The 20,289-nt window shown below is 41.8% G+C and overlaps 1 protein-coding gene across 1 annotated transcript; it reads right to left on the bottom strand.

The window, feature by feature from the left end:
- Positions 1–1,750: 1,750 nt before the first annotated feature.
- Positions 1,751–13,866, bottom strand: zmp:0000000881 (uncharacterized). Its single transcript, XM_061717351.1, has 6 exons — positions 13,802–13,866; positions 11,805–11,949; positions 9,843–9,998; positions 9,271–9,409; positions 6,104–6,211; positions 1,751–5,247 (listed from the first exon to the last, which is right to left on the bottom strand). The coding sequence occupies exons 3-6, from the start codon at positions 9,986–9,988 to the stop codon at positions 4,423–4,425; spliced, it is 1,218 nt and encodes a 405-aa protein (XP_061573335.1). The 5' UTR covers positions 9,989–9,998; positions 11,805–11,949; positions 13,802–13,866; the 3' UTR covers positions 1,751–4,422.
- Positions 13,867–20,289: the final 6,423 nt, after the last annotated feature.

The following is a 20,289-nucleotide window of genomic DNA, read 5'->3' as shown; positions in this document are numbered from 1 at the left end:
CGCCAGGTCTTAAAAAGTTAAAGGGAGGTTTTTACCTGATGCAATGATCACAGTTTCAGTCTTGTTTGGATTTATCTGGAAATAGTTATTTTTTAGCTAGTTCTTGATAGTTTCCAAACACTAAAGATGGTGGTACAATGTCAACAGGACTCGATGATTTAATCTTAGTCAATAAAATGTTCACATCTACTAGACTAACAAGAGCGAATGAGGGCCACAAAAGTAAATGGTGTGCCATTATTTAACCAACTTGAGGTAGGTCAAATGCTAGCTCGGATGTGTTGCACTTTGGTTACCAAAGAGTTTGGAAATATATCCCAGTCTTCCCATAACCACACAGGAACTTTGAATGAGACATAAGATTTTGAATAGTGTCAAACAGGACCTTCTGATAACCTTTCAGATAACCAGCTCAGAAAAGTGAGCGTATCCAGCCTGTTTTACCATTTTATTTAAGAAGAAGGCACGGTATTGCCATAAAAATTAAATAAAACAGAATAGTAACTCATATGAAAATCCTAAATGCTTAACTGTCAAATGTTCATAAGAATATTAAATTAAGATTATTGTTTGGTAATAAGGTAAAATAAGAAGTTTACATATACAATATATTTTAGTGTGAAACATTCCTTCGTCAGAATGTGTAAAAAAAAAAAATTATCTTGCAGCTCAGTTAAATTTGTAAACTTTAAAAAGATTTATGTAATGTATAACCACGCTAAAGCTTAAATATACTGTCACATAAAAATGTACAGGTATATACTGTATGTTTTTAAAAATCAATATGTGTGATGATCTAAAGCATTCATAGATTCGTACATGAACAATTTGGCTGCATGAATCAAAACAATTTTATCAAATGTATTAAAATCTGGAAACCTAACTCTAGTGTAGAAAGTCTAGTGAATCTAAAGATTTCTGTTGTTTAATGAACCCCTCTCTGAACTGTCTTTGTTGAAGATTCTCAAATGTTACCAAAAAACAAAACCAACGACAAAAAAAACAAAACATCTGCTGATGGCATTAATATCCATTTAAATCTTCTGCAACATTATTTGGTTGACTTTTTAAAAAGTCTAAATTTAATAAAAAAGTATTTTTACTTTTAATATAGAGATTTGAACTGCAACTCCAATTCAAATATACACAGTATATATATATGTTCACGCTCACTGGAGAATGCAGTTCTGCCTGATGTCCAGAAGAGGGCGAAAATGACAACAAATCACTGAACATTTCATTTCACTTCACAGGTAGCGGTTTGGCGTGCCTGTAAATATATTAAATTCATGTGTAGGCCTACATAAAAAATACTTCAGTTACGGTCATCCGTTCAAAACAATGGGCGTCTGTGTTCACTGCTGAACACTCCCTGATGTAAGATGGTCTCCAGACCAGCAACACTACATTAGAAAGAAACACATACATGAAGCTGTAGCCAAATTGAATCTGTTGACCTGCAGCTAAGACTAAAATACTAAATTAGATGTTTGGGTTTGTTTTGCCCAGGGATTTTCTGATGTTTTTCATCAATTATGTAGTTTATTACATTAGTACAAAATAGTCTCTAAAATATCACCTTATGCCAAAACTAGTGATTGACTTTTGGAAGTAGGAAAAGAATGAACTGACCCTTTTTGAGATTTTCACAAGAAGAATAAAGGTTTTTACAAATCTCAAACTGTGGTTAATATATCCTTTAGATAGAATACATTTCTACAAAATACAGAAGAGAAAAATGTGCCATAAAAGTTGTGAGTTTTATTAATACAAGTTTGTAATTACCACTTACATATGTGGACACCTCCCTAATGAAAAACAAGACCAAAAACTCCAGAGGGACAGTTTTCAAGGCTAAGGCGATCAAGATTAATAAAAGACGGGGAGCAGTTAAACAGTAAATGTTCATATGAAACAGGATCACTCAAGCATGGAGAAGCTGTTACAGTTCATTACAAAAAAACCAAAAAAAAAATCGACATAAGCAGAAGCAAAGAAAACATTTTAAAAGGGTGGGCAATGAAAAAGATACATAGACAAAGGAAAGCTCAAATTATGATTTAAAACAAGGGGTTGAGGCAGACCAAATTCATTTCAAGTGTATGGTAATCATTCATAAGGGCAGAAAAGCAGGTGAGAATAACATTATATAGTGACTAGAGGACCTGCTTGGCCATACCTGCAAAGCCAATAATCATTATCATCATCCGCTGAACCGGGGGTTATTTGGTGTGCGAGTTAGCAGGTTGATGCCTGATAATCTGAAAATGACTACACAGTATACAAAAAAATTATCAATCTGGAAATCTTGCTCCAAAGTAAGAAATATTGTAAATCCAAAGGTTTATTTCGTATAATGAATCCCTTTCTTGCTTTACAAATAGGTATTTGTAACGTAAATAACATCTGATATGCGTTTTAGATAAGTCTACATTTATTACAAAAGTATATTACTTAAACGTTCGCGTTTTAGCTGCAGCTTTATTTCAAATATCGAGAGCAGTAATTGGAGGGTGCAGTTCTCCATAATGTCCGCAAGAGGGCGGCCTATGATCACAAACCGACTATCAGTGAACGAGTGACTACTTCACTTCAATACTGGTGCTTTGGTCCACTTGTTGAAACGTTTACGTTTAAAATGTAATATAAATGTAATACATTAATTTAAACATAAAATACTTAAAGTATAGTCACCTCGTCAAAACAACGTTTTCTTGATCTTCAGAAAAAAGAGCCTGGAAGAAAGTATAACCACTAAGATAAAGCTGTAGTGAACCTGCACCTGTTTGTGTTTCCCTATAATATATGAATTATAAGCACACTGAAGCACACTGAAGGTAATTACGTTAAATGGCATTAGGCTACTTTGCATCACTTGCAGGTGGAGTTACAGAAACAGCTTCTGTGTGTGCTGTGGACAGCCACGAAAAAAATAATTAAACACTCAATATAAAATCCTCACAATACTGTGCAAACATTCAAGCATCATTAAACAATATTCACAGCTATTCTGACACTTTTTTATTTTATTTTTTTAGTGATGCGTTCATGTTAGCTCCGGAAGTTTGACTATCAGTCAAGAAAACTACAATACCCCGTGACCCTGCAAAGGATAAAGCGGGTATAGATAATGGATGGATGGATGGAAAACTACACTATAGGAAAACTACGATCCATTCAAAAAAACAGGTAATTCTGAATGCTATAAATCTAAGCTGTGTTACAAAAGCCAAATTAATACAGAGTTGGTCTTCTGGCAGAGAAAGAAAGTGATTTAATTCCCTGTATTTCTACAAACATTAGGACTATAATGAGCCAAAATCAAGAACATGATTAAACTGCACATGACCATATTTTCTGCCAGAAAGCATGGTTCTTAATTATTATTACATGCTTTTAGAAGTTGAGAATAAGAATATTAGATTTACTGAATATAGACCAGATTTACTACAAAAATCCCCTGTAAAAGGCACAAATTACATGATAGGTGCATTTTCCATGCTCTTTCTCGCTCAGTTTCGCGCAGGCTTACGTAGCACCCGGATCCCCCACTTCCTCCCCCTGCAAGTGTGTAAACTGTAAAGACTGGGGGGGTTCCCCAGTCTCCAAGGGGCTTTCAGGTGTCCACAAACACTCTCATTTCACTCCCATTTTTTAACTTGGTATTGAACACCAAACAGCACATATCATCTCCTACACACAATCAAATACGTCACAGCAGCTTCGCTCCTACTTCTCATCTGGGTGTCTAAAAATAAACGAGGACAAGGCAAGTGGGTGGAGGCGAGGCATGACGAGTCGAGTCGCGCTGAGTAGGTACTAGTATAAAAGCGCCAAAAGAGACATGTTGAGACGTTTTATCTTTTGATTCTTGGAGTTAGTGTACTCATACAAGGCAATTCACAGCCTGAACGTTTATGAAGGAACCGGATAGGTCATGGTCACTTTTGTAGGGCCACATGTAGTTTATTACTGCTCAAATTAAACAAAAACAAACAAGCTGGGGAAATGTGTAAAAAGTTGTGAATCATTGTATAAGAGACTGGATGATTACAAAAGCGCTATGCAGGTACGGACCCTTTAGCATCCCTGCATCTATTATCTAAACCTGCCTTTTCATTTATGACCCTTAAATATCTAATTGTTCATTCAGAAATTATGTAACTACATCAAAACTGAGAAAGCCTTGGTCAGGTTATCTGTCGCTGATGTATTCAGAGGCTTAAACGCATTTAGAGATGGCTGGCAATTATTTCCAACTAAATCATTTAAAATTCTTATAAAATCCATTACATGAAATGACATCAACATGTCCTCTTTTGAGAGATGGCGTTTACACGGCCACAAGCGGGTGCCTACTCGCTTTATATCCATAATTCTTGTTTTTGTGAGTTTCTTTTTTCATTTTCTCTCTCCTTATTCTCATTTACTGTCAAACTTAATATTGTCATACTTGACTATCTTTCCGTCACGAGTCACCACCTCCTTCTGCTCCCATCTTTCCACCCCCCCGTCCTTCTCTTCGAAGCGCCGCACCATCACCCTCCCCGTCGCCGGGAGTTTGCAGGGAAGGTCTTTAGCAGCTTCTTGGTACAGTTTCATCTTCAGCATGTCCTGCGTGATGTCCGCCCTGCCCGTCGGGACCAGAGCCTGGGTGTGGTTCTTGTCTCCTGCCCGGTGAGGGGAAGGAGAGTGGTGCAGCCCAATCTGAGGACGCAGACCTTTGAACTCTGGTCTGGGCGTGCGTTCCCATTTCGGCGGCGCTGGAGTCCTGTCTTTGGTGTGTGGCGACAGATCCCTGTTCAAGGGTGAGGGAGATCGATTTCTGCCAGCGACGTGAGAAGAAGGTGGCTGAAGGTGACCTTTCTGAAGGGGTGTTGAGGTGACGGTGCTTGAACGCCCCGCCTTCCGTATCTCATACATGACCCCGGCCATGGAGGCTCTCAGAGAGGGGTCCGGCTCCACCATCCTACACACAGCACTGCAGTACGCCTGATCCTTCAGGGTCTCCTTGATCTTGGCGGGACAGACGCTGGGGGTGTGCAGCCGAATCCGGGCGCAGAGCTCGGCAATGATCTTCCCCATGGCCCAGACGTCGGAGCGCTGGTCTCGCTGGCTGCGCCTCTGAAGCACCTCGGGGGCCGAGTACGCCTCGTTCCCCATGTCCCAGGCAGAGTTTAGTCCACGTCTGAAGAACTTGGCCAGACCCAGGTCGATGATTACGGCTCTGTTCGTGTCATGTTCCACCTGAAACACAAGCGTCACTTAGCGTTAATTCCAGTGAATACAACTGAAACTCGGAAATGAATAAAAGAAAAAAAACACCTCATATACACACTCTAATTATTACCTGTCTGACTTTCAGATGTCCTTGTTAGAAGAACCACAACAAAGGAGACGGCTGAGAACTGAGAACTGAGAACTGACAGCTACCGAAGGTGCTGCATCATAAAAAGGTTCTGGTAGGAAGGTGATAAATAACGAATGTGCAGCGTTTTTTTTAAAACGTGTAGTTATTTCAGTTCTACGGATCTGCTAATGCTTAAAAAAAAAAAAAAAATACAAATAAAAACACCTTGTGTGCTGTGTATTAAGCGGTAAACTGTACTCGTGTAAAGCAACTGCACAGATATGTCGCCACTACTTTCCTGTTTTAGTACCTTTGATTGCACAAGATCAGCGTGTACACAGAGTCAGCACAGCATACCAGCTGTTTCCCTGACGGCACCATGTGAACAGCAGGAGCTTTAGACCCTCTTATGATCACAAGGTCCAGTGACAAATACCATGCAACATTCCTGAGAATTCCACCAGGATTTCAGTAAATTCTTATGTGGAAGTTAGGAAGTCGTTTAAGAAGTATTTCAAAGATGCGAGATGGTTCACATAACTGAGATTCTGGTTTTGTTGCCTGCAGGATTTTCTTTGTGTGACTAGTACAACTCAAACCAGCAGTGTGTTGCAAAACATCCTTTTCACAGCAACGGCCGCCACCCAAAAAGCAAATACTCTTTAGACAAACAGGCATACTGAGAGGCCATTGTTAACTGAAATGTGACACCCATATCTTTTTTTGAGAATTGAACTGGAGGTTTCCCCTCACCATGATGTTTTCAGGCTTAAGGTCTTGATGGACGATATCTTTGGTGTGGAGATGAAGCAGCCCTTCACACATGCCGACGATGATGGTAGCTTTATTTGCTGGAGTCACCTGTAGCGGAGACAATGTTACAAATGTTAGTAGTAGAAATCCACTTGTAAACAGGCCCAAAGCAAAATGATTAATTTAAATGCAGCATGTGAAATCTCTGTAGTTTTTAACACTGGATATTATCTTCCTCATGCTGCCCTTGAAAGGGTAATTCATGCTCTTATCTTTTCTAGACTGGACTTCTGCAACTCCCTTTTATAGTGGGATGGACCAGTCTCTTCGCCGCCGGACAAGACGGTGTGAGCAGTCCTGATACTGCGCTCTCTTCTGCGCTCTCTTCACTGGCTGCCTGATTCTTTAAGAATTGCTTTTAAATACACTTCAGGTGGAGCATTGATAGGATTATTACACACACACACACACACACACACACACACACACACACACACACACACACACACACACACACACACACACACACAGCCACACACACACACACACAGCCACACAGACATATACACACACACACACACACACACACACACACACACACACACACACACACACACACACACACACACACACACACACACACAGCCACACAGACACATACATACACACACACACACACACACACACACACACACACACATAGCCACACAGACACACACACACACACACACTCTCGAGACCTGAGACGGTTGCTGCTCGTGTTTCGACCGGTTCCGTGCCTGTTTCGTGTCTGTTCTGTTTTGTTTTTTTTGCAGATTTCCAGTGCTCAACGTGTGCCTCCATGTGTGTTTCTCGCGTCCTGGATTAGCAGCGGATGTCTACACGAGCTTTTAACTCCAGAGATCCCGATCAGTAGGCCGTTCCTTGGATTGTCTTTTGTGCATCTTTAGGGATGTTGCTTACTGCGTTTATTATTTACTGCTTTTGTCATATTTTTATTCCACAGCCCTTTGGTTGTCTTATGGCATGTTAAAGCGCTTTATAAATAACATTTTGATTGATTGATTGATTGATTGATTGATTGATCCCACAGTTTGGGAATTCTGTTGTTAGAGCAGCTCACATGACCATTTAAAGTGAAAATAAATGGTAGATTTACTAAGGATACAATGAAGAAAACAAAGTACAGGCCAAGTTCACACTAACAGAGATTTTAAGGTGTGGGGGGTGGGTTATCTGTGTGAGATACTGCACATCAGTTTCACAGACCCATCAGTGGAGTGAAAAAGAAAAGAAAAATAACCAGAGTACAACTAAACAGTGTAACATCGGTTGGAATTAAAGATCTGCGGTAGCGCTCCTTTCCATGCTTAGGGTGTACCAAGGAGCTGCTCAGACCCTCCACATGTTACAGATTGTCCAATAGGGGTGTCAGCTTGGTTAACGTTCCCCTCTCACCCTTGTCTCCTCAGAAAGTGGAGGTGACTTTGGTTCTTCTTGTACAGCACATGTGTGTTGTGTTGTGGAACCAGTTGACTGTTGAGGTGAACAACCTGAGACTTGAAGCTGGATGTTCGATGTCCGAGCCCTGGATGTTCACCGGTGTGCGTGGTAGTCTCCTTCTCTGGAAGTCGATCACTACCTTTGTGTGATTGGTGTTAAAGTACGGGTGGTTGTGTTCTCCATGAGGACTGAGCTGTACTCGGCGCGTCATTTCCGCCGGGGATAGTGGGGACGCGTCCCTACCACTTTGTCTGACGAGCAGATTTGTCCCCACCACTTAAAAAAAAAAAAAAAAAAAAAAAATTAAGTAGACAAAGTGCAAACGCCGCTTTTGGTGCAGAAGCTGAATTTTGGTTCAGAAGCTGCTCAAGAACGCCCCTCCCCTAGCCAGGCCTCGCCCTCCTAGTGACGCAACACCTTCAGCAAGTCTCGAACAGAAGTGATTTGGAAGGGGCCGCTCGGTGGCGCAGTGGGTTAAGAGGCGGCTCATATACTGAGGCTATAGTCCTCCTCCTGCAGCGGTCGCGGGTTCGAATCCAGCCCGCGCACCTTTGCTGCGTGTCTCCCCCGTTCTCTCTCTCTACCCCTTTCCAGTCATCTCCAATAAAGGGCCACTAGAGCCCAAAAAAATCTTTAAAAAAAAAAAAAGAAGTGATTTGGAAGTGGATGATAATCAGGCTACCCCTCCCCCCTCCACACCGAGTTTGGAAAACACGACACACGCATACAGTGAGAGTATGGACACACGTGAACATTCGATTCGAGGGCATGAGCACATTCCATGCGCGAATGTCTTGAAGAGTGATGCCGACGCTTTATGACACGACAGGAGCCTTATATCCCCTAATATGGGGACAATATCGCGTCAATACGCATCATCTAATGCAATGCCTATTATTTATCATGAAACCTCAATTCGGAAGTAATGGGCCTAGCTCGTACCCAGCACTTTTCAAACCTTACTCAGGTTTATGGTAAATGTCCCCAGCACTTCTGAAATCAAACTGACGCCCATGACTCCAGCACATCCCACTTATGGGTTGTGGTGACAGCTACTGGTGTTGAATGTGAAGTCCAAAGCGTACAGTGTGAAGAGAAACGGAGGGAGTACTGTCCTCTGAGGGGCCCCGGTGCTGCGGACCACCACCTCAGCGACAGTTACGCAGCCTCCCGTACTGCAGCCTGTTGGAGAGGTAACTGTTGCTCCAGCAGTCAGCTGTCCATCAACTCCAGCTGAATGGTGTCAAAAGCGCTTGAGAAGCATTTGTCTGTCAGTGCTTTCAGGTTTCCAGGTGAGTCAGCGGCCGGTGCAGCAGATAGACACCATCTTCCACCTCCATGTTTGCCCTGTAGGCTCACTACCAAGTGAAGGTGGTTGAGGATCAGCCTCTCCATGGGCTCCATCAGGTGTGAGCCCATGGGCCATGTCATTAGCCTCATTAATAGGTTCATCTTTGTGTCCAGATTCAGGCAAAACAAAAAGGTTATAGTGATTTCATGACAAATATCTGTGCTCCAAATCTCGGTGAGGACGTATTTTTGTTGGTGCACCATGCTAAATAAATGTACAAACAATGTTCACTGTTGTTTACAGACACAACAGATTCTGGCTTTTAAAAAATGGTTAATTCATGAATAATACTGATGTTACTTTAACTACTCACCTGGATCTTTGACTTTGCTGCCTTGAAGATAGTTGTCTCCAGGTCCTCTCCAAAAATAAACTCTAGGGGAATAATCCATTTCTTTTCTGTGAGGGTTATGTTCCCCAGAAGTTTCACGATGTTGGGATGCTCCGCCTTGCTGCAGATCAGAGCGGTGCAGAGAGGGAGAAACAAACAAACAAAGGCGCATCAAGTCAGCTAAAATAAAACAAGTTTTCTTTTGATGACATTGTGGAAACTATCACACTCCTGATGTATTTGCCAAAGTAAGGTTAATATGTGGACGTTTGTACGTCTACAAACAAGTAGCTGTATTTGGCATGCTGGGCCTCTTTTATCATCAACCTCCTGGAGTCAGTACAACAAGTTACCAAGAATAAGGATTGAGAGATGACTCAGATTTCGACGAATGACAATGAAACAAAGAAAGCATACTGATTTTAAGGCATAACGGATGATTCATTCTTACGATTCATTTACTTTAAAACTCATGAATAAGAAGTTATATTTGATTTTTTTCCTCCACCTTTTTTCTTTTGAGTCAGTCATTACTAAAAGCAACTTTGCCTTACTTGTACACATCACATTCTCGTTCAAGGTCCTTCCTGCTGATGAGATGTTGCGGGACCTTCTTGACAGCAGCCCACGTATCATTGTACTTCTGTTTGTACACCTTCCCAAAGCAGCCCTCTGCAATCGTGCTAGTTGAGTACGCCATCCAGGAGATGCTGTGGGGGTTGGAGATGTTGGGTTGGAGTCATTATTAAAAATCATGTTCAAGTTCCAAGAACCGTGCAATGATGAGAGCTAACTGGCATGCTGTGAATGCCTGGAGTCACTCTAAGCACCTCTGTGGTTACTTTCATTTTGTTTTATGTGTTCCTGTTAAATATACTGTTCTGGGTAATTTGCTTTCTACTGCAAAAAGGAATAACTCCAGCTGAAGCTATTGTGTAAGTTTCCATTTCAAGTAAATGCTCTGACAGGAACATCTTAGTAAAGAACTGTTCAAAGGTAGTTCCCCATAAGAATTACAATCTTAAAGCAGCACAATGTAACTTTTCCACCTTAATATAATATTTCCAGAGTCATTGTGATGGTACATCGACTTACAACAGGTTTAATGACACCTCTGTCATGGTCTGAGGGGTCTGTGTCGCCTTCACTGGCACTATGTAACTTCAAGGTGGATGGTAGGAACTCTTCCACACTACTGGTAAAGCACTACCACTTTTGTCCAAAGGAGCCGCCAAACTCAACAAAAGCTGAAAGTTACATTGTGCTGCTTTAACCCTAATAGGTCACAGGAGTTAATGTTGCTCATTTTATTCCATAAGGTTAATTTAAACAAATGCTTTACATTAAATGCAAGACAGGTTGATAAAAAAATATTGATAAATATGAAAGCAGAATTTTATAATGTTGTATGCACATAAAAAAAACAGTAATAGTACCAAATATAACACATAATAATACTTTGACACCAACAGCTATGATTCTGTGGAACTCCAAAGAATACACATGCTTAGAAAGGGTGTGTCACCTCTTGCCTTCTCTTCTTTGGAAATGCTCTCATTTTGAGTGTATGGTTAGGAAAACATGAACTGTAAAGATTTACTTCATGTACAGTTTAAACAATTTCAAATGAGTCATATACCACCTCCTGAGTTCGTAAGAAGTCGAGAGACTAACATGGATCCATCTGTTCACCAAATCAGTTCAACCATAACTGTATGTACAAGAGCTATAAGATCTGAGGGACATGCTTCACATTCTTAAGAATTGTGACAATAGAGTAACCTTTTCCCAGCATTCTGCTTTCTCTTTGCCGCTGTTGGAAAATAATATGTAGGTAAACTGGTAAGTCAAGGAAATAAAGTACACAATTGGACAGGCTTCTACAAGAAACTTGCAGTTTGTGGCAGAGCCCTGAAAACACATACACACTAGACTTGTAGTTCTCGAGACCGGTCTTGGTATTGAGACCACTTTTTTGGGGTCTTGCTCTTGTCACGACCTCGACAGTCTTTGGTCTTGGTCTTCTCTCGGTCTCGCCATGTCTCGGATAATTGAGATGCCATTGCACACCAAGGTGACAGAATATTGTGATCAGCAGTTCTTCCTCTTGTTAATGTACAGTTTTGTAAATATTTGTATTTTCCATTTGATTTAATGTTTTGGTGCATCTGCATGTGTGTCTGTATTTAATTACAGTATTGTGTTTAGATACACACACACACACACACACACACACACACACACACACACACACACACACACACACACACACACACACACACACACACACACACACACACACACACACACACAAACACACACACACATACACACACACACACACACACACACACACACACAGACTCATGTTTAAAATAGTTTCTAACGCATAAAAGCAAACACTTTCAGAGGGACCCTGCTGGTGGCTTTACGAAACAAAAGTGAACATGTCAAAGAATCCATCTTTTCAGTAACTACACTCTTTGTAACTTCTGTCGGAGCGATTCTTTCCTTACCTTATTGCAGTTGAGGAAAAGCAGCCGTCTCAGGTTTGAACACGCAAAGGTATTGCTGTCTGTATTTATACCAGCGCTCCGCCTCCTTCCGCATATGCAATCCATGGCTTTGGGCTAGATAAGCAAACCGAGTACCACTAACGCACTGTAAACAGACAAGAACAATGAGATGAGAGACCATGCTTGGAAAACAGAGGAACAGGTTTTTGATACAAGTGGGAGGAATATCTCACTGACCATGTGGAAAATACTGGGAGACGACTATTTTACTATGAAACTGAAAAGGGACAAATGGATTACACTCATATGGCGCTTTCCAGCTGTTCTCCTACAGCCCTAAAACGCTTTACACTGTTGACATTCACACACACCCATTCACACACCGGTTGTTTGCGGAGCTGCCATACACCGGCCTGACCCAAGGGAGCAACTAGGGATTCAGTGTCTTACCCAAGGACATTTGGTGGACACAGGAGGAACTAAGGCTCAATCCACTGACCTTCAGGTTCATGGGTGAACGCTCTACAAACTGAGCCTACCCCACATAATGTATCTACTGTTTGAGTCTGGTGCACCAACAACCTTCTTCTCTGAATTTGGTCTCCAAATTTTCTGCACGGGCAGCATGGCGGCTTGGTGGTTAGCACTGTTGCCTCACAGCAAGAAGGTTCCCAGTTCGACTCCCAGGCCTGGCAGGGTCTTTCTGTGTGGAGTTTGCATGTTCTCCCCGTGCTTGCGTGGGTTCCCTCCGGGTACTCCGGCTTCCTCCCACAGTCCAAAAACATGCATACTAGGTTAGTTTAGTGATTCTAAATTGTCCGTAGGTGTGAGTGTGAGTGTGTCTGGTTGTTTGTATGTATGTGGCCCTGCAATGGACTGGCGACCTGTCCAGGGTGAACCCCTTCCTCTCGCCTGAAAATTAGCTGGGATAGGCTCCAGCAGACCCCGTGACATATAGCGGGTATAGATGATAGATGGATGGATAGATGGAAAGTCTCTTCGCCCCTACTGGGGTGGAGGCGACCCATGTTGACGCGTGGGATGGCTGGGTTGCCGAACCTTTCCCCATGCAGATGGCTCCCTAAGGTGGCGTTTCCTCCCCAGTCCCTCTGCGCTACTCTTTTTTTTTTTTAAACTCTACATTTCGATTGGCCTTGTTTTAACTTTTTTTGAAAATTGTTAAAAAATGTTAAACATGTAAAGCACTTTGTGCTACATGTGTGTATGAAAAGTGACTTATAAATACAGTTTGTTTGATTGATTGATTGATTGATTGATTATGTGCATAAAACTCATGATGAAAACATGTCTATGCGTGGCTCAGCAAATTGCAGCTTCCTGTAGAGAGAAGGGCGTTTATTTGTGACATGCAAATAAAAAAAAAAACTCCCCAGAGCAGTTTCCATTTGAATGTCATTAGAGGCTCATTGTCTCCTGTCTGCCTTTTGGCTCCATATGGATTAATTCTCTGACAGCACTGATGGACAAAGGAAATGAATAGAAGTTTGAAATTGTTCATGCTGAAGGTAAGGTTCACTGGCTAAAGTTTAAGGACAGTCTGAAGGATTTACAGAACACGGTTTGCAGTGACTCATGACAGAGAACGGGTGTGAACAAGAGCTTTCATTTTCGTTTCTCTTTCAAGTATTACATGTTGTACATCTGTCACAGCAACATGTCACTATGTGAACATTAAACTGCAAGGTCTTTGGCATAGAAATGTTTATAATTTAGCTGTTTAATGAATTACAAATGTAAATAGAGTGTGCTTCAGTGAATGTTCAAAGCACAAGTTTAACACATTATCCTGTAATTACTCATCCTCTGATGGCGGGCGCACTGATCCAGACCACCCACGACAACAGTTCAAAAATGTCTGATGGTTAAGAATATTTTTTTTCTTTGGAAGACAAGGAGATTCTAGAGTAAAGTCAAAAGTTTAAATGTATTTATATTGGTGTATATGTAGATTGCAGAATGGTGCAGGTCATACTCACGGCTAACTTACAGTACATAAGCCATTTTTTGTTAGTGTCATCTCTGCTAGTGAAGACCTTCTTCCCCACAAAGTTTTTTAAGGGCTTTAGGAGGGGAGGAGGGTCTGTCTGATCCTCCTCTTACTCCTCCTCTTCCACCTCAACAATCTGGTTTGACCAGGGAGAGATTTTGCTGACACAGAGGAGTCCAGGGGCGTGTCCTGAGAAACAGCATTTCCCTTGCCTTTCCCTTAGGATTCTTTCCCAGGGCAGCTACAACAGAGCTCTGGCTACATAAATCATCCTGCGTTTTAGGTTGTCTGTCAAGCCATAGTAATGGTGGCCAGTGGAAAATTAAAACAATATGGCTATATTATATAGTAGTCCCTTCTCGGATAGCCCATGAATGACACACAAAAGTTTATAAAGTAGCCTACATAAAAAGTACAGTAGCATTAATTTCAAAGAAATGAAGGTAACTACTCCCCAAGATAAAACAAACAGCAAACTAGAAGAATATTACAATGTCCTATATAGCCATTACCTAAAATGTTCCAATCTTAGATGCATTTGTAGTCTTAAATAGATTTTTACTTCAATCCTCAGACCTCCAGGAGGCACAAAGCACCTGCAGGGCTGAGTCCAAAACCGCCTCACACAGGCACCCCAGCCACAGGGGTCACCTCATGCCATGCAGATCCACCCACCACTGATCCCCCCCGGAGCCCAGGAGTGCCACCTAAGGAGCCACCCAAGGAAATCCCATCATCACACCGCCCCCCTTAGGACCAGCACTACCAGGTCCCAGGGATGATCCATCCCACATCAGACCACCAGAAGCTGAGCCCCCGTTTGCAACGGGCTGGAGGGGGAGGCTGGGGCCAGCCTAGGTAGGTTGTTAATGTCTGTCCCTTACTTTATGATATATGATAAAACTGTTAAAGTCAGGCGCCGAGTGATTGAGTAGCCAACTGGTCTGGGCCTTGTCCCGCCTCCCAGCTGCCCCGGAACTGGTTTGGTGGAAAAGGGGTATCTGTGGCCTACTCTCAGTTCTGCTGGCTGCATAAATCATAGACATATACAGTATACATAGACACCTCATCGACCGCTGGGACGCGAGAAACACGGTCACCATCTTGGACCGGTCATCCTACCCATACGGCAGCATAAGACAGAACAGTATTGAAGATTATAGTGACTTCAAACCAAAAACGAAATCACTGAGAGGCTAAGGGCCAGTCCCAATACACCCCCTAGCCGTACTTTTCAGCCCTACCCCTAAATTTTGCGCGTTCCCGTGAGGGTAGTGGTGTCCCAATTGCTCTTTGCATCTAGGGGTAGTGGACTTTTCGAGGGGTACTGTGTATGAATCTAGCCCTTCACTGCTAGGGATTTCAGATGCTGACTTCGCGACCGAGGGCTAGAGAAATTTCCCAGAATGCTTTACGTCATCATTTGCAGACTGAATCAAACAAAAAAAACATGGCAGACATTTCTTATTTTCAGTGAATAAAATCAATATTTTGAGTTAGTTTCTGCATAAAAATGATTACATTTCTAGCGAGAAATATATATTTTACTTTCATAATATTCATTCAGTGAATGTACATAATCACTCGCTTGCCCGTTTGTTGCAAAGTCTTTTCAGACCTCGCCAGAATAAAGGCTGATTTATGGTTCCGCGTTACGCCAACGCAGAGCCTACGGCGTAGGTTACGCGGCGACGTACGCCATATGCGGTACCCTACGCCGTAGGCTCTGTGTCGATTTAACGCGGAACCATAAATCAGCTCCCGAGCCGGCAGGCTGTTCTCATCCCGAAAACATCGGACCAAATTTCTTAACAGGCGTTATTTGGATAAACTGAGCCCAGGTTGGGGATCTTAACGGTTACTTTTACGCCTGAAAAAATATTAAAACTTAATAAAGTGGCATATTAACAGCGCTACAGCGGAAATTAAAACTGCTTCTAGCTTGCTTTTAGCTCTCGGCTTCCTGATATGGTGTGACGTATGTGCAAACGTAACTACATCATTTCTAGATGTATGACATTTGCAGGAAAAAAAACAGTGAAAATCTGTTTTGTATTCTGCAAGTTATGACTATGGTTGCTAACTCCTCGAGAAATAAATAAGGGACACCTCATCTGCAGGGCCGGCCAACCCGATTGCCTTCACCTTTCCTGGCCTGGTGAATTTTTTTAGCCCGTTTTTTTGTGAGTGAAACGATTTTTTAACTATTTGACTCGAACCTGAATTGAATTAGATGCATATTTTTGAATGCATTGAACACATGGAAAACAAATTATTATCCAGCAATTCACTTTAATACAAAATAACAATATGAACTGAATAAAATGAGTATCTTTCTTTAACATAAACCTTTCCTGCTTAACTTAAAATTGTATAAATTAATATAAAATAGAAAGAAAGCAGAACTTTCATTCTGTAATAGTGCACATTTTCAGTGCAATAACAAAAGTGCAAACAGAAAGTCTGTAGAAAACTTGTAAACATATGTGTGCCTCAAAGGCCATGACTAGGCTACAGTTGTAGTAAAAAAGAAAAAAATAACATATGAACTCAACAGCTCAATGCCATTTTCCATTGGCATTTTATGACTATTTTTTGACTCTCACAGTAATACGGGACAAAGTGCGTGCCTTTTCAGCTCAATGCAGGACGAGTAGGCTACTGTAGTTTATAAATACAGGACGATTCCCTTTTTCAAGGGACGGTTGGCAGCCTTAGTTATGACTGATTAAATGTGCTGACACACAGCGCCAGGCAGACAGATGAGAGAGGGGCGGGTGACCGCTCCAAGATCCATGAGGCTTCTATGATGCGCATGTGCAGAGCGGTCCATGAGGCGTCTGTGATTGGCTGGTTTAAACATCACGTGACACGGACCAGCCCACACATGGGTGTCTCGGTCAAAATTAATTGAAACGTAAAACACTGTATAGTGGCGCGTACACATCCACATTTTATTTGTTAAATACTATCTATACGTGTTTAAGAATGTCGATAGCAAATGAGTTGCATGTTATTATCAATATATAGATACCACAGGGTCGATATTCCCAGCCCTACTTTTCTTTACTTCTCGTTTCTGAATGCTGCAAAAAGAAAGTGCAACGAGAGGGACTGTTCGAAAACGGAAAGGGTTTTAGGACTGATGGAGAGAAAAGAAATATGTAACCGACAAGGATGATTTAAGTCTAGGAGTGACAGCTTGCTTTGTTGGTTACAGATTCTCGGTTTTGTTTTGATTCACGGGTAACAAAGTTTGAAATTGTGCATACTTGTAGTGATTGTAGGCCTGAAGAGAGGTATCTGAATGATTTGGGGGACATTATGGAAAAATAAACCGTTAGTGTCTGCCACACCGTCCCTGAAGCAGGAAACGCAGTTGAGCTTTGTAATAAAGTAAAATGTTTGAAGTTCCAACCGCCAGATTTTCACTTATATGCAATAAAAGTGTTTTGAAATTGAGAATGCTTGTAGTGATTGTAGTCCTGAATAGATATATGTAATTATGGGAAAATACATTTTACAGTCTCTGCCTGTAAAGCATCGAGTTTTAATGCTCAGCAGCTCCCTGCGTGGAATATGAAGTAGTAGTCTGACTCGGTACACATTTAGCCTTGCTGGCTTATTTATTTGCTGCTTCTCACATGCAGGAAATACGCAGAATGAAAGAACGCGCCGGCAGTGCGCTGAGGCAGAGCTACCGTAATACCCCTAATACAAGGGAACAATATATTCACAGTAGATAGACAGAATGGGAAAGGACGTATTACACCTAATACTTTACAACTTTACACCCCCACTTGTCCTTTGCTTACTGGCTTCATCAAAAATAAATGAAGAAAAATAAACATATTCACAACTTAACAGTGTGATGGACATTACTCACTTGGAGCACCAAACATGTATCTGGCAAAGTTCTTTAACTTTAACTTGGTTACAGGTTTGGTTAACACATCTGCAATCATTTTGTCTGTGGGACAATACTCCAAAATCACATTTCCTCCATTTACAACCTCTCTTATGAAATGATACCGTATGTCTATGTGCTTGCATCTCTGTCTGCTGACAGGATTCTTCGCGAGAGCTAGAGCACCTTGGTTATCCTCATAGACTATTGTCTTTGCATAGTCATATTTGTCAATGCCTTTAAGAAGCTGTTCTAAATAGAGGCATTCTTGCATAGCTGAAGCTAGGGACATGTATTCTGCCTCACATGTGGAAAGAGCCACTGTTGGCTGTTTTCGTGTCTTCCATGAGATCAGCGAGGTGTTTTCACTGAGACTAACACAGTAGCCTGTTGTGCTGCGCCTGTCAGTTACATCAGCTGCCCAATCTGCATCAGTATACACCCGTAGGCCTAAACCTTGTTTGTGATTCTTCCTGAAACATAGCTCTTTTTCGGATGTCCCTTTAAAATACCTGAGAACATGTTTTACAGTGAGCCAATGTTCTTCATTTGGTTCTGAGAAGTATTGAGACAGCCTACTCACTACAAAACTCAAGTCAGGTCGAGTGCACGTAGATAGGTAGATTAAACTGCCTACTGCCTCCCTGTACCTTTTGGGATCTTCCATTTTTACATTGTTAGTGTATTCTAACTTTGGCTCACAGGGGGTTTCTCTCGGTTTACAATTGAACATGTCAAACCTTTCTAGTATTTTGTTTACGTACCTTCCCTGTGACATTTTGACACACCCTTCTGTCTGTTCAAAATCAATACCCAGGAAGTTTTTCAGTTTTCCTAAATCCTTCATTTTGAATTTAGCAGTAAGCATCTCCTTCACTTCTTTAAGTACCTTTTCGTTACTTGCTGCTATTATCAGACCATCCACCCATATGATAATAATGACCTTGTCACCATGTTTCTCCCTTGAATATACACAGTGGTCAGCAGGATTTTGTACAAAGTTATCATCAGTTAAGCATGCATGTAATATTGTGTTCCAGTTCCTGCCTGATTGCTTTAAACCATACAGTGATTTCTGCAATCTACACACCAGCTCTTCTCCTGTATGAGACACTTTTTCGTAACCCTCTGGTTGTTCAATGTATATTTCACAGTCTATGGGCGCATGCAAATAAGCAGTCTTTACGTCCATTTGGTGGAGAATGAGATTTTCTTGTGCAGCTTTTTGCATGACCACCCTTACACTGGTCATGTCGGCTGTGGGAGAAAACGTCTCTTCATAGTCCGTACCCTTTTTCTGGCTATAGCCCTTTGCCACAAATCTCGCTTTGAATCTGTCTGACCCATCCATGTCATTTTTCACAGCGTAGACCCATCTGCCCCCCACTGGCTTTTTGCCTGGTGGCAAAGTGGTGAAAGCACATGTTTTGTTTTCCTCTAGGGATTTTATTTCCTCATCCATAGCACTTTTCCATTGCTTTGATTTAACTGATGTTATAGCCTCCTGATAGGTTTGGGGAACATCAAAAACAGCTCTATAACAGAAATCTACACAAGTTTGTAGTTTATCATCGCTGTCATCAGTCACGTAGTCATCTAGGTAACCTGGCTTTTTCTTGCTCCTAGATGGATTCTTTCTAGTCGCTGTTTCAGCACTTTCAACCTCAGCCCCATCTTGAGTCTGAACACTTTGCTCATGTACATTTTCACCAGCAATATAGTTTCCATTGCTGCTCTCCCCAAGGTATACCTGCTCAGTGTGTTGCGTTTGGGTTTCTTTTTCCTGAGTTGTCTTACTCATAAACTTCACCAACCGGTGTTTCTGAACCCTCTCTGTGTCTGGGTAATACACCAGGTAGGCTGGGCTATTTTTGTCATAGCCTATGAAGACACCTTGGTCACATTTTGAGTCAAGCTTTCGTTTTTCTTGTCTGTATGTGAAACAATCACACCCAAATTTTTGCATTTTTGCCACATTTGGTTTTCTGCCTGTTAACATCTGGAATGGGGTTTGCTTAGTGCGTCTGTTATAGCACCTATTCCTAACATGAGCAGCTGTCTGGATAGCATAGTTCCATAATTTATTTGGTAGATTGCTTTCTAGCAGCATACATCTTCCCATCTCGTACAGCGTTCGCCAGCCTCTTTCGGCAGTGCCATTTTGGAGAGGAGAGTAAGGCGCTGACGTTTCATGTCTTATCTGGTTCCTAGTTAAGAGTGACTGAAAGCCACTGCTTGTGAACTCTGTTCCATTATCCGATCGCATACATTTTACTTTCCCATATGGTGCGATGTCTGCTAGGAATCTTTCAGTAGCCTGTATTGTATCGCTTTTGGCTTTTAGGAAGTATACAAATACAGCGCTGGAGTAGTCGTCTGTAAACGACTGTGCATATTTATATCCATCAATGGACTCAGTTTGCATAGGACCAGCTAGGTCAGTATGTACTAGCTGTAGGGGTTCCTTTGCCCTCCTATCTGGGTCTCTATTTCTCGTCTGAGAAAACTTCCCTTGTGTACATATTTCACATAGTGGTGGCCTTTTGGCTTTTCCTTTTATCTGCATACCC

The sequence above is a fragment of the Cololabis saira genome, chromosome 3, assembly GCF_033807715.1.
Source record: "Cololabis saira isolate AMF1-May2022 chromosome 3, fColSai1.1, whole genome shotgun sequence".
Lineage (NCBI taxonomy): Eukaryota > Metazoa > Chordata > Actinopteri > Beloniformes > Belonidae > Cololabis > Cololabis saira.
Note: the sequence above shows the minus strand (reverse complement) of the source record. Positions and strands in the feature narration are given on the sequence as shown.

Bases quoted from the DNA above. Each gene is read 5' to 3' on its own strand.
- zmp:0000000881 (XM_061717351.1), bottom strand. From the start codon at position 9,988: ATGGCGTACTCAACTAGCACGATTGCAGAGGGCTGCTTTGGGAAGGTG. The intron at 9,410-9,842 runs GTAAGGCAAAGT...TCTGATCTGCAG, and splicing joins CGAGAATGTGATGTGTACAA to CAAGGCGGAGCATCCCAACA. The intron at 5,248-6,103 runs GTGAGGGGAAAC...CTTGTGTTTCAG, and splicing joins TTAAGCCTGAAAACATCATG to GTGGAACATGACACGAACAG.